This window comes from Zea mays, chromosome 2 (genome assembly GCF_902167145.1).
Source record: "Zea mays cultivar B73 chromosome 2, Zm-B73-REFERENCE-NAM-5.0, whole genome shotgun sequence".
Classification (NCBI taxonomy): Eukaryota; Viridiplantae; Streptophyta; class Magnoliopsida; order Poales; family Poaceae; genus Zea; species Zea mays.
This window is the reverse complement of record NC_050097.1, coordinates 172,710,847-172,735,054: the sequence shown is the minus strand read 5'-3', so window position 1 is coordinate 172,735,054 and position 24,208 is coordinate 172,710,847. Positions and strand designations below refer to the sequence as shown.

The following is a 24,208-nucleotide window of genomic DNA, read 5'->3' as shown; positions in this document are numbered from 1 at the left end:
AATAAACACAAGACGTCGATGACTAATCGTATGTGCATAGTAATTCTGGATGGCCTCTAAGTTACCATTCTAAAATAATATAGCCTGAAGCTTTATATGAAAATAACAAAGTGAAGTATTAATTATGTTGAAATTTAAATACTTAGAGTGATTTTACTTGTAACACAATAAATGAAAGTGAAAAAAAGAAACTATGACATCTTTTGATTTTTTTGGACTAAATATTTTTTAGTATTATATATATGAACATACTTCATGTCTAAATTTTTGAGGCTATTTATGTATTATTATTATTTTTTAAAAAATTATAAAAATGCACACGTCTATCAAAAAAGATATCTGAATATCGAAAAGATATATTTAGAAGATATTCGGATATCTGAAATCCGATGAATATTAATTATGCTATATACATATTTGATATTCAAATTATTGTATCTAGATCGAATCTGAAATCCGGTTATGTTGTCGTGCTACACATATATAAAAAAATTTTCCGACCAGATAATTGTTCTCACACGATATGATACTCGAATAATATTCATACGGAGTTACGGACCATACCGTTTACACCGAGGGTTCTCTCTTTGTCTGTTCACTGTTCTACTGGGACGACCCCAAATCCCCAAATCGAAAGGGGCCGTCCGGCTCAGGGTTTCTCGACGGCTCCTTGCCCTCTCCGCCATGGACGCACAGCGAGCCCTCCTTGACGAGCTCATGGGCACAGGTAAGTACCCACCAGATTAGCCCTCGCCCGAACGGCGCCGCCCCATACCCTAACCTTCCCCTAATCGCGCCGCAAGTACTGTCGTTTGCAGCTCGCAACCTAACGGAGGAGGAGAAGAAGGGGCACAAAGAGCTGAAGTGGGACGATCCGGACGTGTGCGGCCCTTACATGGTTCGGTTCTGTCCTCACGACCTTTTCGTCAACACCAAGAGCAATATCGGTACGGCCATTCCATCGTTTCTTTTTTTAATGCGTTTTGCAGTGATTTTTTTTACTCATGATAAGTTCGGTTGGGGTGTTTGCAGGGCCGTGCTCGAGGATCCACGATCCGAAGCTCAAGGAAAGGTGATATCTGTGAACCTTAATTGATTGGCATGTAATAAAGAAATAAAAATCAACACGCTTTTTGTATAAAATACAGTACGATTTTGTTTATGTTATCTCTTAGCAATGTGTTACGTTTAGGAAGCAAAATAGGGTATTGGATAGACTGCAACTAGGTATAGAGAGGCCTTGCTATTGGGAGCCATATGGCATGATACCAAAGTAGATGATCATGTTATATGAATTGCTAGAATGGTAGTGTCCAGCTAGTTTTTCGTTGTGAGGATTAAGCCGTCTTATGTTCTTGTTAGGCCACAAGTTTTAGTTTGATTGGCACATCTTTTGTGTGAAATTAGACAGCACATTAGAACTGTGAAATGAGATAAATTACGCATCCTACAACAACAATGTTCTCTCAGTTTTATATTAAGACATCAAATAAGTTGCTCAGCACAATATTTAGAGAAGTTTGATGCTATCTGGTGAGGAAGCAAGGATGGATAATTAACAAAGGGTTCGGAAATGTGCCTAGGTATTCTAAATGTTACATTTTATGTACATTAAAATCCTTAGGTGAATTAAGTGAGAGTTGCACTAGATCAAAATTTAGTAGTTGGAAAATAGGAATTAATTAGCATCTTTATTCCCAATTTTCCCTAGCCATGTTATATTCTCGTGAAATGATAGTGACCTTTGGCTTGAACTAGCAGGAGTTTTCTTTAATCCAGAAGAATATAGATGAACATGTCATATGTGTTGTTCATTTAGCCATGCAGAATTTCATGCTATTGTTTGGCAGTTTGGGATATTTTAAAGGGTTCTGACTGTTTGTAAGTTCTTTTTTTTGTGATCTCATGCAAGTTTGACAGTTCCATCTAGCGAATAATTCTAAAACAATTATACCATGTTACCAACATTTAATGCTCCTGTGAAACAAGCCAACCAAGTTATTAACATTGAATATTTTGAATAAATGTTAGCTCGCAACAGAATCACTAAGGTAATAGCTATTGGTGCAGATTGAATCCTTTAATTACTCAGGACAAGAAATTAATATTTTTTTACCTTCAGCCAGTGAGGTGGGGTGGGGGTTAAATTTGGCGGTTGTACTTTACTGGCTTGGTGTTGCGACTTCAGTTTCATCCGTATATATTGCTTTGAACCAATAATTCACCTCCATATGATTATATGTTTAGCTATATAGGGTAGATATTCAACTATCTATATATATTTCACATGGTTTTTTTGGGTATGTGCAGCTTTGAGAAGTCTCCTAGGCACGATACTTATATGCAAAGGTTTGAGGCAGAGCTTGCACAACAATGTGAGAAATTGGTGAGTCACCACTTGCTCTTGTAAAAATTTCTAAGTAGTACATTTACCTTTGTTTATTCTGTTGCAGGTAATGGACTTAGATAGAAAGATAAGGCGTGGTCGAGAAAGGCTGGCTCACGATTCTGCTGTGCCAATGCCAATCCCTGGAAAATTAGCTGAGCTGCTTTCAGTGCGAAAAGAACAGGTGAAGAAGCTGCTGGAGCAAATTGAGGAGCTTGGTGAGGCTGGTAAAGTGGATGAAGCTGAGGCACTTATGAGAAGGGTACTGAAATGCAACATCCATGTTTATTTATCATGTGTGAACATTACTTCATCAATTTGTGAAATCTCGCTTAATTTTTGGTTTGCAGGTTGACATTTTAAACGCTGAGAAGACAGCTTTAGCTAACGAAGCAGACAACAAAGTAGCTATGCTTGAGAAGAAGATGGAACTTTGTGAAACATGTGGATCATTCTTAGTTGCTGATGATGCTCTTGAGAGAACGCAGTCCCATGTGACTGGGAAACAACACATTGGTTATGGCATGGTTAGGGATTTCCTGGCAGAATACAAGGTGAATTATCACTTCACTAGAACCGTGAATAATGATTTAATTTATTGAGCACTTATGGTACTTGTATCTAATCCAGGCAGCAAAAGAGAAGACAAAAGAGGAAGAGCGGCTTGCAAGGGAGCAGAAAGCAGAGGAGCATCGGAAACAGAGGGGAAAAGAGTATGATAGTGGGGGCAGGGATAGAGATACCAGAAGGGAGAGGTCTGGGGAGCGTGACTTTGACCGTGATCGTCAGTATGAGCGAAGCAGAGGAAGAGATAGGGTTTATGATTACAGGGACAGAGGATCAGAACACCGAAGCAATCGCTACAGAAATGGGAGGGATTCTGAAAGAGGTGGACACAGATACAGGAGTGGTGGTATGACAAATGACCGAGGGAGAATGAGGAGCAGATCACGTTCTCCAACCAGGCATGGCTATGGAAGATCTAGAAGTCCAGATCATTAGCTGCCTAGCTGGACATTTAGATAGTTTTATTCACAGTTGGGACTCATGAGGTAGACAGTTCCCTTCTGCTATTTATTACTGTACAATGGGTTTTATTGAAGTGTCGCACTTTTTTAAGTCTCTGATCTGTTGTAACAGCTCTGTTGGAACCCTACAGTCTCCCTATTTTGCATGGGGAAAAATTCCCAGGTCGGTATCGATTGCCATCCCCACATTTTTTGTGTTTCTGGCATTCTATATGCGCTAAAGCTTTGTTTCAATATTTGGAATCGGAAGTTAAATTTAGTAAGGCCGGTACTGGATTTCATATATGGATGATGATGTTTACAGCTTATAGCAGGTAAACCTTGAACATCGATGTTTCATGTTACACACTTTTTATCTCCCTTAATAACTCTGCTAGAAACCTTAGTTCTGCTGTTTGGCTTAGATTTTTACACTACTCAGGCCAGGTATCTTTTTCTACCAAAACTTATGTGCATAATTATGATTAATGTGGCTTTAGTAGTTGATCCATGAAAATTGTCAATCATCAACCATTTCTTTTCCTGGAACCGTTGTAGTGTACAAGAGATCAAGCTTTGGTTTGTAGACAATGGTGCCCTGGCTAGAACCGCGAGGATTGGGCCTATTTCCTGACTGTCTAGTTATTGTCTCAGAAGTCTGGTTTAGATAAGGTTCTGTTTCCGCGGCAAACTATTAGATACCTTTGCAGTTGCGGAGTTCTGTAATTGATGTATTATTTATGCAGATAGTGTAGTCTAACTATGCAAACTAATATATGATCTGTTTCAGAGTTTTGAGATATTCCGTATGATTGGTTGTCTGCACCGTCTCATTTTGGATCACTGTACGTGTTGACTTTGTTTGAGCTTCTGTTTAGTTGCCTGCACGTGGAAACATCCACGCTATATGAGTAGATGCAAAGCAAGCCATTTTGATGTTATTTGTCTGCATCCATGCATATGCCGGAAACAGCCATATCCTGTCCCGCATCGCGCGAGCCTGCACCTCTGCGAGCAGCCATCTAATCAGCCGGATTATGTTTTGGATCAATTGGCACCACAATCTTGTTGGAGCAGCGTCTACTGAAGTTATGTTGTTTGCATGACATTTCTGATTCCTGTGCCTTTTTTCACTTACAGCCTGTTTGGATGCCTAGAAATGAATCTTTTTCAAGAAATAAATTCCAAGAAATGAATTATATAGAATTCAATCGACTAGAAAGTGATTGAATTCCATTATTTTTATTTGGTTGTACAAGCAATTGAATTCCTAGAAGTAAATTCTAGATGTTGTTTGGATACTTTGCACACAGAATTTGAATACAAACAAAGATCTCTTGACTTTGCATCTGCTTAAAAATGAGCATGAACAATTTACAACTATCAGAAACTATTAAGTTCACAAATAACCGTTTCACAAAGACAAGTCACACATAACAGTTTCACAAAGTCATTAAGTTCGCACATAAAAGTTCTACAAAGACATTAAATCATTACATAGCAGTTTCACAAAGCTATCAAGTTTGCACACAACAGTTTCATATAGCCATCAAGTTCGCACACAAAAGTTTCACAAAGACAAGTTCACACAATCAGTTGAACACAGAGATCTAAGTTCACATATAAGCTGTTTCACTTCCTTAGCTGCATCATAAGCCATCTCTTCCTCCTTTCCATTGGGAGTGCCACCATCGACTCGAACTTGCGTGCATTAGAGGTGAGGATGTCATAAAGCTCAAGTTCTGTGTCTTCATCAAGTCCCTCAACCTCTTGTAATGCGGCGAGAACTTCGGCGGAAGAGGGTAGCTTTGGACCGTCATCTTTCAATGCAGATTTAAACATGTCAAACTTCTCACACCACATAGAGTTGAATGAATCATCTAATCTTTGTCTTTTTAAACTACTCCAGGAAGATATGGAATATGGAGCATCCTTGTCTCCGGTATCATTCTCTTTTGTCATTTCCTTTGAACTTTCACCTGTTGTTTTAGCACCCTCTCCATTTGCTTGGTTTTTATTGTACACTAGGCTGAGTAGATTCCAAAACTTCACAACCTTATGTTTATATCCTTTTAGTTCCTTATTCCTCTGTAAAATAATTGTTACAAAGATACATCAACAAGTAAACTTGTAATTGAAACATAAACTAAACATCAAAAAATGGAATAAACTGAACTGCAAAAAAACTGAACTACAAAAATTGAACTGCAAAAACTAAAGTGCAAATACACTAGGCTTACCATACCATCTGCAGTGACAACTAATCGAGTGACTGAAAGCCAATTGGCTACATGTTGTCTTGTCCATACAACAACAGATACAATTAACTACACTCGGTGGCATTCTAAAAAAATGGAAGGGACGAAACAATTGAATTCACATATGCATCAATCAAGCAAAACATCAGAGTTGCATTCCTTGATTGCAATTTTCCCAGCACACGAGGAGGCTCAAACAACTGTTTGCTAATAAGAAACATGTCAACCTTATGCACCAAGTTCACCACCGATTCAACTACCCTACGAACCTTGTGTAAGATAATAAAACTGGAAACCTCAATGAACAATATAACGTTGAAAATTTTCTTACCTCAACATACTCATCCCATATAGTGTCACTATCAACTTTGAGCATGTTCTTCTCCCAATCCCATCCAAAACCACTAGTGGATAACAAACCATTAATGATATTGTAGTGCTTATCAAAGGTCTTGCTGCGAGAGCTAATATTTTCCTTTGTAATGGTGACATTACACTTCTCACAAACATTCTTCACAGAAGCTATGTATACTTGAGACTTCCACCCATTCTGACATCTATCACCTTTATTTTAATAGTCCACAAATGTATCAAGGAGTACCTTATCCATCTCATCATTCCAAGGAACATAGCCCCTTGTTTTCTTGTCCTACAATCAAAGAACCACACATATAAAAAACACAAACACAAAGATTCAGAAAAGACAAAGACAGAGAAAACAGAAGCATACAACTATGAGCTTTGACCACGTCTCGCTTGATAATCAACAAACATTTCACTAGCTTTGGTGTCTCTAAAATCACCCCACTCATTAATTGATTGAACATGCGTAATCAGACTCATTTCTCCTTGATTTTTAGCAGGAGCAGTTGAGATGAGACTATCAACTTAATGTATTAGAATATCGTCTATATCTCTTTAACTACCCCTTAAAAAATTATGCAATATGCAGCAAGCATGGATGATCCTAATCTGCATAGAATAATATGGCTAAGTCAATACACAATTTTAAAACTAATGATTGAATTTTAATTGAATACCTACTATGTTATACCTAGTTTTCTAAATCAAAATATGAGCTGGTCCTCAAGATTGACCATCTCATCTTCAATAGCCCAAAAGTTCTCTGTATCACATTCCTAGCTGTTGCATGATGTAGGTTGAATAACTCTCTCGCAGTAGATGGATTGTTGCCTTGAATAGGCCATTCATTCAAGTGGTACCGTGTAGATCGATACGAGGCAAGAAATCCTGAACCATTTGTACATCCAGCATCCACAAGAAAGTATTTACCAATAGGAACAACAAATGAGTCCTCCCGTGACATGGCATCACGTAGTATGCGTGAATCCGAAGCCGACCCTTCCCATCCAGCCAAGACATACAGAAACTTCATTTGTCGATCACAAACCCCTAATACATTAGTGGTGATTCGTTGCTTCCTATTTTTGTACCTACCTTGGTCAGTCAATGGAACATTCACATTGATATGTGTGCCATCTAGTGCACCTAGGCAGTCCTCAAACCATTTCCACTTTGGATCCTCAGGTAGAGTGGTTTCTGGATTAGGAAGTTTGATGAACTCATGACTTAAAGATAGAATCCCTCTAAGCACTTCGTTGAAGTGTCGACTGATTGGTTCAAGGGACCACCCATAAGTGCTACGGATCAGCCTCATTTTTGTTTTATGACCTACTATAAGCACAAAAATTTCAAGCGTTTCTTCTACCGACACATTTAGGGTATCTTGTAGGCCACTCTTTTCCTGTAAGATGGCACTCAAGTCACTAAAAGATCTCTTAGTTAGGCGCAAACTATCATAGCAATAGACATTTGAACCCTGGTACATATTACATAGCATTTGTTTTCTGCACTTGACATTTCTCTTTTGAACTTCGTTAACATCTACGATGTGTCTAGGTCTCCTCCGTTGATACCGGTTCACAATTATAGCCATAATAGACACAACTAATACAACAACTCTCTTTCACTTATTTCTCTTCCTTTTAATTTCCTCCTCGTTAGTATATTGATTTGATATCTAGAACACGTAATTTATATGCAATTAGACATGCTAGTTGAAAGCAAAATGCTCTCTACTCAAGAATAAAAACACTACTAGTAGCAGCACCAGGTGGAATAGGAGAAGTACCGATATATCCATGGAGATTGAAGGATTTGTTGGAGGTAGCTAGATGAAACTTGAGGCGACAAATCCCAAAATAGCGAGCTATTTTAACACTCCTGCAAATGACTCTATGGCAAATAGGTCGTTAGATGAGACTGCAAAAAAACTATGTTGGTGAAAGTGAATTAGGCTTACACCTATTTCCTAATTGATTTTGGTGGTTGAATTGTCCAACACAAATAATTGACTAACTAGTTTGCTCTAGTCTATAAGTTATACAGGTGCCAAAGGTTCACACTAAGCCAATAAAAAGACTAAGAAAATGGTTCAACAAAGAGAACAAGGGATAACCGAAGGCTGCCCTGGTCTGGCGCACTGGATTGTCCGGTGTGCCATCGGACAGTGTCCGGTGCACCACCGGACAGTGTCCAGTGCACCAGAGAACTCGACGCCCAACTCTTCACCTTCGGGAATTTTCAGAGGGCTCCGCTATAATTCACCAGACTGTCCGGTGCACCACCGGACAGTGTCCGGTGCCCCAAGGAAGAGCAACTCTGAACTCGCCAGCTTCGGGAATCCGCTCCGCTATAATTCACCGGACATGTCCGGTGCACACCGGACTGTCCGGTGAGCCAGCGGAGCAACGGCTATTCCGCGCCAACGGTCACCTGCTAACGCATTAAATGCGCGCCAGCGCGCGCAGAGGAGCAGAGCACGCGCGGGTGGCACACCAGACAGTCTATAGGACTTGTCCGGTGCACCACCGGACAGCCAGGCGGGCCCACAAGTCAGAGCTCCAACGGTCGGAACCCAATGGCCTGGTGACGTGGCTGGCGCACCGGACAGTGTACGGTGGCGCACCGGACTGTCCGGTGCGCCATGCGACAGCAGCCTCCACCAAACGGCTAGTTTGGTGGTTGGGGTTATAAATACCCCCAACCACCCCACATTCAAGTCATCCAAGTTTTCTACCTTCCAACTACTTACAAGAGCTCTAGCATTCAATTCTAGACACACCCAAGTGATCAAATCCTCTCCCAATTCCACACAAAGCTTTAGTGATTAGTGAGAGAGATTTGTTGTGTTCTTTTGAGCTCTTGCGCTTGGATTGCTTATTTCTTTCATTCTTTCTTGTGAACAACTCAATTGTAACCGGAGCAAGAGGCACCAATTGTGTGGTGACCCTTGCGGAGAAGTTTGTTCCCGTTTGATTGAGAAGAAGAAGCTCACTCGGTCCGAGGGACCGTTTGAGAGAGGGAAAGGGTTGAAAGAGACCCGGTCTTTGTGACCACCTCAACGAGGAGTAGGTTTGCGAGAACCGAACCTCGGTAAAACAAATCCGCGTGTCACACTCTTTATTCGCTTGCGATTTGTTTTGCACCATCTTTCGCGGACTCATTATTATTTCTAACGCTAACCCGGCTTGTAGTTGTGATTAACTTTGTAAATTTCAGTTTCGCCCTATTCACCCCCCTCTAGGCGACTTTCATTTGGTATCGGAGCCCGGTGCTTCATTAGAGCTTAACCGCTCGAAGTGATGTTGGGAGATCACGCCAAGAAGGAGATGGAGACCGGCGACAAGCCCACTACAAGCCACGGGAAGGCTACATCCAAAGATTCCCGCAACAAAGGGAAGGGGAAGGAGAAGAAAGCCTCTTCCCACAAATCGCATCGGAGTGGAGACAAGAAAAAGAAGATGAGGAAGGTGGTCTACTACGAGACCGATACTTCATCACCTTCCACCTCCGGCTCCGACGCGCCATCCATCACTTCTAAGCGCCATGAGCGCAAGAAGTTTAGTAAGATCCCCCTACGCTATCCTCGCATTCCTAAACATACGCCTTTACTTTCCGTCCCATTAGGCAAACCACCAACATTTGATGGTGAAGACTATGCTAGGTGGAGTGATTTAATGCGATTTCATCTAACCTCACTCCACAATAGTATATGAGATGTTGTTGAGTTTGGTGTACAGGCACCATTCGTAGGGGATGAAGATTATGATGAGGACGAAGTGGCCCAAATCGAGCACTTCAACTCCCAAGCCACAACCATACTCCTCGCCTCTCTAAGTAGAGATGAGTACAACAAGGTGCAAGGATTAAAGAGCGCCAAGGAAGTTTGGGACGTGCTCAAGACCGCACACGAGGGAAATGAGCTAACCAAGATCACCAAGCGGGAGACGATCGAGGGGGAGCTCGGTCGCTTCCGTCTTCGCCAAGGGGAGGAGCCACAAGACACGTACAACCGGCTCAAAACCTTGGTGAATCAAGTGCGCAACATCGGGAGCAAAAAATGGGATGACCACGAAATGGTTAAGGTTATTCTAAGATCACTTATTTTCCTTAACCCTACTCAAGTCCAATTAATTCGTGGCAATCCTAGATATACACTAATGACTCCCGAGGAAGTAATCGGGAATTTTGTGAGCTTTGAGTTTATGATCAAAGGCTTAAGGAAGATCAACGAGCTTGATGGCCCCTCCACATCCGAAGCACAACCGGTCGCATTCAAAGCGACGGAGGAGAAGAAGGAGGAGTCTACGTCAAATAGACAACCAATCGACGTCTCAAAGCTCGACAATGAGGAGATGTCGCTCGTCATCAAGAGCTTCCGCCAAATCCTCAAACAAAGGAGGGGGAAAGATTACAAGCCCCGCTCCAAGAAAGTGTGCTACAAGTGTGGTAAGCCCGGTCACTTTATAGCAAAATGTCCTATTTCTAGTGACAGTGATAGGGGCGACGACAAGAAGGGGAGAAGAAAGGAGAAGAAGAAATACTACAAAAAGAAGGGTGGCGACGCTCATGTATGCCGCGAGTGGGACTCGGACGAGAGCTTCTCAGACTCCTCCTCCGACGAGGACGCCGCCAACATCGCCATCAACAAGGGCCTTCTCTTCCCCAACGTCGGCCACAAGTGCCTCATGGCAAAGGACGGCAAAAAGAAGAAGGTTAAATCCAAATACTCCACTAGATATGAGTCCTCTAGCGATGATAATGCTAGTGATGAGGAAGATAATTTGCGTACTCTTTTTGCCAACCTAAACATGCAACAAAAAGAAAAATTAAATGAATTAATTAGTGCCATTCATGAGAAGGATGATCTCTTGGACACCCAAGAGGACTTCCTAATCAAGGAAAACAAAAAACATGTTAAGGTTAAAAATGCTTATGCTCTAGAAGTTGAAAAATGTGAAAAATTATCTAGTGAGCTAAGCACTTGCCATGAGACTATTGACAACCTTAGAAATGAGAATGCTAATTTGTTAGCTAAGGTTGATTCAAATGTTTGTAATGTTTCAATTCCCAATCCTAGAAATGATAATGATAATTTACTTGCTAAGATTGAAGAATTGAACATTTCTCTTGCTAGCCTTAGAGATGAAAATGAAAAATTGCTTGCTAAGGCTAAAGAATTAGATGTTTGCAATGCTTCCATTTCCGACCTTAGAAGTAAAAATGATATATTGCATGCTAAGGTTGTAGAATTAAAATCTTGCAAACCATCTACATCTACCGTTGAACACACTTCTATTTGCACTAGATGTAGAGATGTTGATATTGATGCTATTCATGATCATATGGTATTAATTAAGCAACAAAATGATCATATAGCAAAATTAGATGCTAAAATTGCCGAGCATGAACTTGAAAATGAAAAATTTAAATTTGCTCGTAGTATGCTTTATAGTGGGAGACGCCCTGGCATCAAGGATGGCATTGGCTTCCAAAAGGGAGACAATGTCAAACTTAATGCCCCACCTAAAAGATTGTCTAACTTTGTTAAGGGCAAGGCTCCCATGCCTCAGGATAACGAGGGTTAAATTTTGTACCCTGCCGGTTATCCTGAAAGCAAAATCAGGAGAATTCATTTTAGGAAGTCTCACTCTGGCCCTAATCATGCTTTTATGTATAAGGGTGAGACATATAACTTTAGGCAACAAACCCGTGCTAAGTTGCCTAAGAAGAAAACTCCTAGTGCATCAAATGACAATAATATTTTATTTAAGATTTTTGATGCCTCATATGTTTTAACTAACAAATCTGGCAAGGTAGTTGCCAAGTATGTTGGGGGCAAGCACAAGGGGTCAAAGACTTGTGTTTGGGTACCCAAAGTTCTTGTGTCTAATGCCAAAGGACCCAAAACCATTTGGGTACCTAAAGTCAAGAACTAAACTTGTTTTGTAGGTTTATGCATCCGGGGGCTCAAGTTGGATCATCGACAGCGGGTGCACAAACCACATGACAGGGGAGAAGAAAATGTTCTCCTCCTACGAGAAAAACCAAGATCCCCAACGAGCTATCACATTCGGGGATGGAAACCAAGGTTTGGTCAAAGGTTTGGGTAAAATTGCTATTTCACCTGACCATTCCATTTCCAATGTTTTTCTTGTAGATTCTTTAGATTACAATTTGCTTTCCGTTTCTCAATTATGTCAAATGGGCTACAACTGTCTATTTACTGATGTAGGTGTCACTGTCTTTAGAAGAAGTGATGATTCAGTAGCATTTAAGGGAGTGTTAGAGGGTCAGCTATACTTGGTAGATTTTGATAGAGCTGAACTCGACACTTGCTTAATTGCTAAGACTAACATGGGTTGGCTCTGGCACCGCCGACTAGCCCATGTTGGGATGAAGAATCTTCATAAGCTTCTAAAGGGAGAGCACATTTTAGGATTAACAAATGTTCATTTTGAGAAAGACAGGATTTATAGCGCATGCCAAGTAGGGAAACAAGTTGGTGCTCATCATCCACACAAGAACATCATGACGACTGACAGGCCACTTGAGCTCCTACACATGGATCTATTTGGCCCGATAGCTTACATAAGCATCGGCGGGAGTAAGTACTGTCTAGTTATTGTGGATGATTATTCTCGCTTCACTTGGGTATTCTTTTTGCAGGAAAAATCTCATACCCAAGAGACCTTAAAGGGATTCTTGAGACGGGTTCAAAATGAGTTCGGCTTAAGGATCAAGAAAATTAGAAGCGACAACGGGACGGAGTTCAAGAACTCTCAAATTGAAGGTTTCCTTGAAGAGGAGGGCATCAAGCATGAGTTCTCTTCCCCCTACACCCCACAACAAAATGGTGTAGTGGAGAGGAAGAATATAACTCTATTGGACATGGCAAGAACCATGCTTGATGAGTACAAGACATCAGATCGTTTTTGGGCGGAGGCGGTTAACACCGCTTGCTACGCTATCAACCGGTTATATCTACACCGAATCCTCAAGAAGACATCATACGAACTCCTAACCGATAAAAAACCCAATATTTCATATTTTAGAGTCTTTGGTAGCAAATGCTTTATTCTTGTTAAAAGAGGTAGAAAATCTAAATTTACTCCTAAGACTGTAGAAGGCTTTTTACTAGGATATGATTCAAACACAAGGGCATATAGAGTCTTTAACAAGTCCTCTGGACAAGTTGAAGTTTCTTGTGACGTTGTGTTTGATGAGACTAACGGCTCTCAAGTAGAGCAAGTTGATCTTGATGAGATAGGTGATGAAGAGGCTCCGTGCATCGCGCTAAGGAACATGTCCATTGGGGATGTGTGTCCTAACGAATCCGAAGAGCCTCCAAATGCACAAGATCAACCATCCTCCTCCACGCAAGCATCTCCACCAACTCAAAATGAGGATGAGGCTCAAGTTGATGAAGGAGAAGAACAAAGAGATGAGACACCTCAAGATGGCGGCAATGATCGAGGGGGAGATGCAAATGATCAAGACAAGGAGGATGAAGAACAAAGACCGCCACACCCAAGAGTCCACCAAGCAATCCAACGAGATCACCCCGTCGACACCATCCTTGGCGACATTCATCAGGGGGTAACCACTAGATCTCGTGTTGCACATTTTTGTGAGCATTACTCTTTTGTTTCCTCTATTGAGCCACACAAGGTAGAGGAAGCACTACAAGATTCGGATTGGGTAGTGGCGATGCAAGAGGAGCTCAACAACTTCACTAGGAACGAGGTATGACATTTAGTTCCACGTCCTAATCAAAATGTTGTAGGAACCAAGTGGGTCTTCCGCAACAAGCAAGACGAGCATGGTGTGGTGACAAGGAACAAAGCCCGACTTGTGGCAAGGGATACTCCCAAGTCGAAGGTTTGGATTTCGGTGAAACCTATGCACCCGTAGCTAGGCTTGAGTCAATTCGTATATTATTAGCCTATGCTACGTACCATGGCTTCAAGCTTTACCAAATGGACGTGAAGAGTGCTGTCGGGGACCATAATTAGGGGTACCCTCAAGACTCCTAAATCTCAGCTGGTAATCCCCATCAGCACAAAGCTGCAAAGGTCTGATGGGTGCGATTAAGTCAAAGGTCGGTCCATTCGAGGGACACGATCACGCCTTTCCCGAGCCCAGCCTCGGGCAAGGGCAGCTGACCCCGGAGGATCTACGTCTCGCCCGAGGACCCCCTCCAGCAACGGACACACCTTCGGCTCGCCCGAGGCCCAGTCTTCACCAAGAAGCAACCTTGGCCAAGTCGCCACGCCAACCGACCAAATCGCAGGGGCATTTAATGCAAAGGTGGCCTGACACCTTTATCCTGACGCGCGCCCTCCGGTTGACAGAGCCGAAGTGACCGTAGTCACTTCGCCGCTCCACTGACCGACCTCACAAGAGGACAGCGCCGCCTGCACTGCTCTGACTGCTGTGCCACTCGACAGAGTGAGGCTGACAGCAGCCAAGTCCGGCCTCAGGCGCCATAGGAAACTCCGCTCCGCCCGACCCCAGGGCTCGGACTCGGGCTCAGCCCCGGAAGACGACGAACTCCGCTCCGCCCGACCCCACGGCTCGGACTCAGGCTCAGCCCTAGAAGACGACGAACTCCGCTCCGCCCGACCCCAGGGCTCGGACTCGGGCTCAGCCCCAGAAGACGACGAACTTCGCTCCGCCCGACCCCAGGGCTCGGACTCGGGCTCAGCCCCGGAAGACGACGAACTCCGCTCCGCCCGACCCCAGGGCTCGGACTCGGGCTCAGCGCCGGAAGACGACGAACTCCGCTTCGCCCGACCCCTGGGCTCGGACTCGGGCTAAGCCCCGAAGGACGACGAACTCCGCTTCGCCCGACCCCAGGGCTCGGACTCAGCCCTGGCCTCAGCCGACGGTCTCCGCCTCGCCCGACCCAGGGGCTCGGACTCGACCTCGGCCTTGGAAGACAGACTCGACCTCGACCTCGGAGGAGCCTCCACCTCGCCCAACCCAGGGCTCGGACCGACCACGTCAACAGGAGGCGCCATCATTACCCTGCCCTAAGCTGACTCAGGCTATGGGGAACAAGACTGGCGTCCCATCTGGCTCGCTCCGCTATACGAGTAATGATGGCGCCCCGCACGCTCTATGACAACGGCGGCTCTCAGCCCCCTTACGGAAGCAAGAGGACGTCAGCAAGGACTCGACAGCCCCGATAGCTGTCCTTCCGCCAGGCTCTGGCGCTCCTCCGACGGCCACGACATCACACGAACCGGGTGCCAAAACCTCTTCGGCTGCCACGATGGCATGTACTTAGGGCACTAGCTCTCCTCCGCTAGACATGTTAGCACACTGCTACACCCCCCATTGTACACCTAGACCCTCTCCTTACGCCTATAAAAGGAAGGTCCAGGGCCCTCTTACAGAGGGTTGGCCGCGCGGAGAAGGACGGGACGACGCTCGCGTGAGACCGCTCGCTCCCTCCCGCGTGGACGCTTGTAACCCCCTACTGCAAGCGCACCCGACCTGGGCGCGGGACAAACACGAAGGCCGCGGGATTTCACCTCTCACGCCTGTCTCCCTCCGGCTTCTTCCCCCCTTCGCGCTCCGTCTCGCGCCGACCCATCTGGGCTGGGGCACGCGGCGACAATTTACTCGTCGGCCCAGGGACCCCCCCCGGGTTCGAAACGCCGACAGTTGGCGCGCCAGGTAGGGGCCTGCTGCGTGTTGACGAACAACTTCCTGTCAAGCTCCAGATGGGCAGTCTCCAGCAACCTTTCCAGCCTGGGACAGTGCTCCATTTCGGGAGTCTTGAGTTCATGTCCCTCGACGGCAGCTACGACATGATACTCCTTCCCCCGCCGCGCGACAGCGACAATGGCGGCCGACAACCCGCCCGCCGGCGGCGGAATCGACGACGTCTTCCCCGCGCGGTGGAAGAACAACATTCGAGCTCGCCCCGTCCCCTCCCCCGCCGACGGAGGAGGAGGTGGGGCAACCAAGGCCAAGCAGGAGGCGGCACCTCGTCGGCTGTCGAGCGAGTCGACGGCGCCGGTGCCCCAACGGGGGGCACGTCGGGCATCGACCTCGCGTCTGATACGAAGACGAGCGCCGTCTCCCCGCAACACGCCAACCCCAAGCAAACGGACGACGCCAGCACGCTCGCAAGGGACTTGCTGGGCGTCACCCTCGTACCTGAGGCGGCGGTGCAGTCTACCCCTGACGTGACTTCGTCACCACCCGTCGACCAAGAGGTACCGACCAATTCCCATCTCGCGCCTTTTGGATTCAGCCTCAACCCACCAAGCGACTTCGATTTGGTGGACGCCCTCATAGAGGCGAGTCCAAACCCTCTGGGGTATCGTATGCGGTCACCCTGGGACCGGTTGACGACCGTCTCGACCTACGGGCCCTCGGGGTCCGAGGAAGATGACGAGCCCGACTTCTGTTGGGATTTCTCCGGACTTGGTAACCCCAGTGCCATGCGAGACTTTTTGACTGCGTGCGACTACTGCCTTTCCGACTGTTCTGACGGTAGCCGCAGCCTCGACAACGAGGACTGCGGCCCAAGTCGTGAATGTTTCCACGTCGATCTAGGGGGTCCCGACGAAGGCAACCATCTTGGTATGCCGGAGAACGGTGATCTCCCTAGGCCTGTGCCTCGCGTTGACATCCTTCGGGAGCTAGCTGTGGTCCCCGTCCCGGCGGGGGGTCATGACCCACAGCTCGAGCAAATCCACGAGATGCAGGCCAGACTCGACGAGGGGGCAGGAACACTTGAGCCGATTCGTCGGGACATCGGGCAGGAATGGGCGGGCCGACCTCCGGCCGGAGAAGTGTGTCATCTACCCCAGGGTATCCAGCACCACATCGCCGACGATGTCAGGGTAAGGCCGCCACCGACTTCCAGTGGAGTCGGCTAGAACCTGGCTGCAGCGGCAATACTTCTCCGCGCGATGCCGGAGCCATCAACCACCGAAGGGCGGCGAATTCAGGGAGAGCTCAAGAATCTCCTGGAGGATGCCGCGGTCCGACGGGCCGAAAGCTCCGCCTCCCAAAGGCAGGGGTACCCCTCGGAACATCGCGCCGCGACTTCCCGATTCATGCGGGAAGCCTCGGTCCACACCGGACGCACGCGCAACACAGCGCCTGCGGCCCCGGGTCGCCTCGGCAACGAGCACCATCACCGCAACCGTCGGGCCCACCTCGACGAGAGGGTGCGCCGAGGCTACCACCCCAGGCGTGGGGGACGCTACGACAGCGGGGAGGATCGGAGTTCCTCGCCCGATCCACCCGGTCCGCAGGCTTTCAGCCGCGCCATACGACGGGCGTCGTTCCCGACCCGGTTCCGAACCCCGACTACTATCACAAAGTACTCGGGGGAGACGAGACCGGAACTGTGGCTCGCGGACTACCGGCTGGCCTGCCAACTGGGTGGAACGGACGATGACAACCTCATCATCTGCAACCTCCCCCTGTTCCTTTCCGATACCGCTCGAGCCTGGCTGGAACACCTGCCTCCGGGGCAGATCTCCAACTGGGACGACCTGGTCCAAGCCTTCGCCGGCAATTTCCAGGGCACGTACGTGCGCCCTGGAAACTCCTGGGATCTCCGAAGCTGCCGCCAGCAGCCGGGAGAGTCTCTCCGGGACTACATCCGGCGATTCTCAAAGCAGCGCACCGAGCTGCCCAACATCACCGATTCGGATGTCATCGGCGCGTTCCTCGCCGGCACCACCTGCCGCGACCTGGTGAGCAAGCTGGGTCGCAAGACCCCCACCAGGGCGAGCGAGCTGATGGACATCACCACCAAGTTCGCCTCTGGCCAGGAGGCGGTCGAGGCCATCTTCCGGAAGGACAAGCAGCCCCAGGGCTGCCCACCGGAAGATGTCCCCGAGGCGTCAACTCAGCGCGGCGCCAAGAAGAAAGGCAAGAAGAAGTCACAAGCGAAACGTGACGCCGCCGACGCGGACCTTGTCGCCGCCGCCGAGTACAAGAACCCTCGGAAACCTCCCAGAGGTGCCAATCTCTTCGACAAGATGCTCAAGGAGCCGTGCCCCTATCATCAGGGGCCCGTCAAGCACACCCTTGAGGAGTGCGCCATGCTTCGGCGCCACTTTCACAAGGCCGGGCCACCCGCGGAGGGTGGCAGGGCTCGCGACGACGATAAGAAGGAAGATTACCAGGCAGGAGAGTTCCCTGAGGTCCGCGACTGCTTCATGATCTACGGTGGGCAAGTGGCGAACGCCTCGGCTCGGCATCGCAAGCAAGAACGTCGGGAGGTCTGCTCGGTAAAGGTGGCGGCGCCAGTCTACCTAGACTGGTCCGACAAGCCCATCACCTTCGACCAAGACGACCACCCCGACCGCGTGCCGAGCCCGGGGAAATACCCGCTCGTTGTCGACCCCGTCATCGGCAACGTCAGACTCACCAAGGTCCTCATGGACGGAGGCAGCAGCCTCAACATCATCTACGCCGAGACCCTCGGGCTCATGCGGATCGATCTGACCTCGGTCCGAGCAGGCGCTGCGCCTTTCCACGGGATCATCCCCGGGAAGCGCGTCCAGCCCCTCGGACGACTCGATCTACCCGTCTGCTTTGGGACACCCTCCAACTTCCGAAGGGAGACCCTCACGTTCGAGGTGGTCGGGTTCCGAGGAACTTACCACGCAGTACTGGGGAGGCCCTGCTACGCCAAGTTCATGGCCATCCCCAACTACACCTACCTCAAGCTCAAAATGCCGGGCCCCAACGGGGTCATCACCGTCGACTAGGGATGTAATATGGTTCGGAAAATATCCGTCCGGATCCGGATTCGAAGATGGTGAACACTGGTTCGGATGGAATTTTCGGATATCCGGACTTTTTTCCGGATAACGGATACGAATACGGATATTTTGTTCGGATATCGAATTCGAATACAATATGCCTGATATCCGTCGGATATCGAATATCCGGATATTTTCTCGGATAAATGTTCTCGGATATCCGGATGTCTTATCCGGATAGCAGTGTGCATTTGTTGATTTTTTTAGAAAAAAATTAATAATACACAAATAGCCTCATAAATTCATGAAAATTTATGGAGGCATACCATATGTTCATATATAATCCTCCAAAATATTTGGACCATAAAATCCAAAATATGATGCTATTTCTTTCATTTCACTTTCACTTGTTGTGTGAATTACACATGAAATCATTCTAAGTATCCAAGTTCACTTTACCATTTTCATGTGGAGACTTGAGGTTATATTCTTATAGAATGTTTATTAGTTTTGGTAACATATTTTCATTTTGATGATTTTATGCAAAATAAATTAATAACACGCACATAGGCTAAAAATTCATGAATTTTACAAAAAAAGTGACATATGTACACATATAATACAAAAAATGTTTATACTCAAGGAGTGGATACATGATTACAACCATGATATGTGTAGAATGATGTCTTACACGATATCCGACAAAAAATCCGTTACTGACAATATCCGTGTCCGACTAGTTCCGTATTCGACACACAGCTATCCCTATTTGTATCCGAGAACATCCGTATTCGTATTCGTATCCGAAGCTATCCGTATTCGAATTCGAATCCAAATAAAAATATGAAAACAAATATGGTTTCAGTGATATCCGTCCGTATTCGATCCGATTACATCCCTACCCCACGTACCGACACGCGTACGAATGCGACGTGGAGTGCGTGGAGTACGTCGAGGCCCTCGCCGAATCTGAGGCCCTCATCACCGACCTGGAGAGCCTCTCTAAGGAGGCACCAGACGTGAAGCGCCACGCCGGCAACTTCGAGGCAGCGGAGACGGTTAAATCCGTCCCCCTCGACCCCAGCAACGACGCCTCCAAGCAGATCCGGATCAGCTCCGAGCTCGATCCCAAATAGGAAGCAGTGCTCATCGACTTTCTCCACGCAAACGCCGATGTTTTCGCGTGGAGTCCCTCGGACATGCCCGGCATACCGAGGGATGTCGCCGAGCACTAGCTGGATATCCGAGCTGGAGCCCGACCCGTGAAGCAGCCTCTGCGCCGATTCGACGAAGAAAAGCGCAGAGCCATAGGCGAGGAGATCCACAAGCTAATGGCGGCCGGGTTCATCAAAGAGGTATTCCATCCCGAATGGCTCGCCAACCCTGTGCTTGTGAGAAAGAAAGGAGGGAAATTGCGGATGTGTGTAGTCTAAACAAAGCATGTCCGAAAGTTCCCTACCCTCTGCCTCGCATCGATCAAATCTTGGATTCCACCGCTGGGTGCGAAACCCTGTCTTTCCTCGATGCCTACTCGGGGTATCACCAGATCAGGATGAAAGAGTCTGACCAGCTCGCGACTTCTTTCATCACACCCTTCGGCATGTACTGATATGTTACAATGTCGTTCGGTTTGAGGAATGCGGGGGCAACGTACCAACGGTGCATGAACCACGTGTTCGGCGAACACATTGGCCGAACGGTCGAGGCCTACGTCGATGACATCGTAGTCAAGACGAGGAAAGCCTCCGACCTCCTTTTCGACCTTGAGGCGACATTCCGATGTCTCAAGGCGAAAGGCGTGAAGCTCAATCCCGAGAAGTGTGTCTTCGGAGTTCCCCGAGGCATGCTCTTGGGGTTCATCGTCTCCAAGCAGGGCATCGAGGCCAACCCGGAGAAGATCGCGGCCATCACCAGCATGGGGCCCATCAGGGACTTGAAAGGCGTATAGAGAGTCACGGGATGTCTTGCGGCCCTGAGCCGTTTTGTCACGCGCCTCGGCGAAAGAGGCCTGCCTCTGTACCGCCTCTTAAGGAAGGCCGAGTGCTTCACTTGGACCCTTGAGGCCGAGGAAGCCCTCGGGAACCTGAAGGCGCTCCTCATGAACGCGCCCATCTTGGTGCCCCCCGCTGCCGGAGAAGCCCTCTTGATCTACGTCGCCGCGACCACTCAGGTGGTTAGCGCCGCGATCGTAGTTGAGAGACGAGAAGAGGGGCATGCATTGCCCGTCCAGAGGCCAGTCTACTTCATCAGCGAGGTACTGTCCGAGACCAAGATCCGCTACCCACAAATTCAGAAGCTGCTGTACGCGGTGATCCTAACGCGGCGGAAGTTGCGACACTACTTCGAGTCTCATCCGGTAACTGTGGTGTCATCCTTCCCCCTGGGGGAGATCATCCAGTGCCGAGAGGCCTCGGGTAGAATTGCAAAGTGGGCGGTGGAAATCATGGGCGAGACGATCTCGTTCGCCCCTCGGAAGGCCATCAAGTCCCAGGTCTTGGCGGACTTTGTGGCTGAATGGGTCGACACCCAGCTTCCAACAGCTCCGATCCAACCGGAACTCTGGACCATGTTCTTCGACGGGTCGCTGATGAAGACAGGAGCAGGCGCAGGCCTGCTCTTCATCTCGCCCCTCGGGAAGCACCTGCGCTACGTGCTACGCCTCCATTTCCTGGCATCCAACAATGTGGCTGAGTACGAGGCCCTGGTCAACGGGTTGCGTATCGCCATCGAGCTGGGGGTCCGACGCCTCGACGCTCGCGGTGACTCGCAGCTCGTCATCGACCAAGTCATGAAGAACTCCCACTGCCGCGACCCGAAGATGGAAGCCTACTGCGATGAGGTTCGGCGCCTGGAAGACAAGTTCTACGGGCTCGAGCTCAACCACATCGCCCGACGCTACAACGAGACTGCGGACGAGCTGGCTAAAATAGCCTCGGGGCAAACAACGGTTCCCCCGGACGTCTTCTCCCGAGACCTGCATCAACCCTCCGTCAAGACCGACGACACGCCCGAGCCCGAGAAGGCCTCGGCCCAGCCCGAGGCACCCTCGGCTCAGTCCGAGGTACCCTCGGCTCGGCCCGAGGCACCCTCGGCTCAACCCGAGGCACCCTCGGCTCGGCCCGAGACACCCTCGGCCCCCGAGGGTGAGGCACTGCACATCGAGGGGGAGCGGAGCGGGGCCATGCCTAATCGAAACTGGCATACCCCGTACCTGCAATATCTCCACCGAGGAGAGCTACCCCTCGACCGAGCCGAAGCTCGACGGTTGGCGCGGCGCGCCAAGTCGTTCGTTTTGCTGGGAGACGGGAAGGAGCTCTAGCACCGCAGCCCCTCGGGCATCCTCCAGCGATGCATTTCCATCGCCGAAGGCCAGGAGCTCCTACAAGAGATACACTCGGGGGCTTGCGGCCATCACGTAGCACCCCGAGCCCTTGTTGGGAACGCCTTCCGACAAGGTTTCTACTGGCCGACGGCGGTGGCCGACGCCACTAGAATTGTCCGCACCTGCGAAGGGTGTCAGTTCTACGCAAGGCAGACCCACCTGCCCGCTCAGGCCCTGCAGACCATACCCATCACCTGGCCGTTTGCTGTGTGGGGTCTGGACCTAGTCGGCCCCTTGCAGAAGGCACCCGGGGGCTACACGCACCTGTTGGTCGCCATCGACAAATTCTCCAAGTGGATCGAGGTCCGACCCCTAAATAGCATCAGGTCCGAACAGGCGGTGGCGTTCTTCACCAACATCATCCATCGCTTTGGGGTCCCGAACTCCATCATCACCGACAACGGCACCCAGTTCACCGGCAGAAAGTTCCTGGACTTCTGCAAGGATCACCACATCCGGGTGGACTGGGCCGCCGTGGCCCACCCCATGACAAATGGGCAGGTAGAACGTGCCAACGGCATGATTCTGCAAGGACTCAAGCCTCGGATCTACAACGACCTCAACAAGTTCGGCAAGCGATGGATGAAGGAACTCCCCTCGGTGGTCTGGAGTCTGAGGACAACATCGAGCAGAGCCACGGGCTTCACACCGTTCTTTCTAGTCTATGGGGCCGAGGCCATCTTGCCCACAGACTTAGAATACGGTTCCCCGAGGACGAGGGCCTACGCCGACCAAAGCAATCAAGCTAATCGAGAAGACTCACTCGACCAGCTGGAAGAGGCTCGGGACATGGCCTTACTACACTCGGCGCGGTACCAGCAGTCCCTACGACGCTACCACGCCCGAGGGGTTCGGTCCCGAGACCTCCAGGTGGGCGACCTGGTGCTTCGGCTGCGACAAGACGCCCGAGGGCGGCACAAGCTCACGCCTCCCTGGGAAGGGCCGTTCGTCGTCGCCAAGGTTCTGAAGCCCGGGACGTACAAGCTGGCCAACAGTCAAGGCGAGGTCTACAGCAACGCTTGGAACATCCAACAGCTACGTCGCTTCTACCCTTAAGATGCTTTCAAGTCGTTCATACACCTCGTTCACACACAAAGTCTAGTCATCAAGGAAGGGTCAGCCTTGCCTCGGCAAAGCCCGACCCTCCCTCGGGGGCTAGAAGGGGGGAACCCCCTCTGCGTCAAAATTTTCCTCGGAAAAAGATCTTTTCTGCCAGAATGTCTTTCGTGCTTTTTTGACTACTTCGAAAGTGGATCCTGAAAACGACAGAGTACACGTAAGCAGCCAAGGCTGACCGAGCCGAGGGACTCCTACGCCTCCGGGATACGGATACCTCACTCATCACCTTCTGCGATAAGTAACTCACGCTCGGATAAGTGATTCCGCGGACCGAACAAGTCTCCACGCTTGAAAACTCCTCTGCCGAAACGATTTTTCGGGCCTTCTCGACTGCGTCGGTGACATAACCCTATGGACGAGTAAGAGTGCGCGTAAGCGGTAAGGCCGACCGAGCCGAGGGATTCCTACGCCTCCGGGATACGGATACCTCACTCATCACCTTCCGTGAAAAGTAACTCTCGCTCGCACAAACAATTCTGTTACCGACAAATAAGTCCAGATACTCGAAACAAGAGGAAAAGAAACGCAGCTTTACAACACGACGATGGTATGTTTGGGCCTCGGCGGCCACAGAAAACATACATGCACTACAAGATGATCTGATCCTGCAGGCTCGGATCTTGACAGTTGAAGGGAGCAGCAGCACCCTCGGCGTCAACTACACATTCGGCGAGGTCCGACCTAGCCTTGGACGGCGACGCGGTCGGAGGATCTCCACTCTGAAGGTCGACATCAGCACCACGCCAGGGCCATCGCTGCCAGGGCCTCCTCCAGGAATCCGGCTCGAGCAGACGGCTCGGGCCGGTCACCCCGAAGCCTCAGCCAGCTGTCCCCCGAGGACATCGGCTCAGTTTGTGGCCTCGGCAACTCAACTCCGGCGTCGGTCCCGCCAGTGGACGACCCGGCCAGGCTCCGGCCGACCAAATCTTCTTTTCGAAGCCAACTCTGCC

The 24,208-nt window shown here is 48.9% G+C and overlaps 1 protein-coding gene and 1 pseudogene across 6 annotated transcripts; one reads left to right on the top strand and one right to left on the bottom strand.

The window, feature by feature from the left end:
• Positions 1 to 476: 476 nt before the first annotated feature.
• On the top strand, positions 477 to 4,599 carry LOC100193186 (LUC7 N_terminus domain-containing protein). Of its 6 annotated transcripts, none has more exons than XR_004855844.1 (11): positions 477 to 727; positions 819 to 947; positions 1,033 to 1,072; positions 2,311 to 2,386; positions 2,454 to 2,648; positions 2,737 to 2,940; positions 3,017 to 3,438; positions 3,527 to 3,577; positions 3,665 to 3,728; positions 4,184 to 4,238; positions 4,367 to 4,599. XR_004855844.1 is itself a non-coding variant. In NM_001138341.1 (7 exons), exons 1-7 carry the CDS (start codon positions 685 to 687, stop codon positions 3,386 to 3,388), a joined length of 1,059 nt encoding a protein of 352 aa, NP_001131813.1. In that variant the 5' UTR covers positions 647 to 684; the 3' UTR covers positions 3,389 to 3,675. The 6 variants fall into 6 exon arrangements, 1 of the variants encoding a protein (NP_001131813.1); XR_004855843.1 differs by having other exon boundaries at positions 3,952 to 4,238; XR_004855845.1 differs by lacking the exons at positions 3,665 to 3,728; positions 4,367 to 4,599 and having other exon boundaries at positions 3,952 to 4,188.
• A 307-nt stretch (positions 4,600 to 4,906) lies between these two features.
• On the bottom strand, positions 4,907 to 6,306 carry LOC109944330 (uncharacterized; annotated as a pseudogene).
• Positions 6,307 to 24,208: the final 17,902 nt, after the last annotated feature.

What these genes read in the sequence shown, in the direction of transcription:
- LOC100193186 (NM_001138341.1), top strand. Translation starts at nt 685, where the DNA reads ATGGACGCACAGCGAGCCCTCCTTGACGAGCTCATGGGCACAG. An exon ending in CAACACCAAGAGCAATATCG is followed by an intron (nt 948 to 1,032) that starts GTACGGCCATTC and finishes GGGTGTTTGCAG; the next exon opens with GGCCGTGCTCGAGGATCCAC. An exon ending in CACAACAATGTGAGAAATTG is followed by an intron (nt 2,387 to 2,453) that starts GTGAGTCACCAC and finishes ATTCTGTTGCAG; the next exon opens with GTAATGGACTTAGATAGAAA.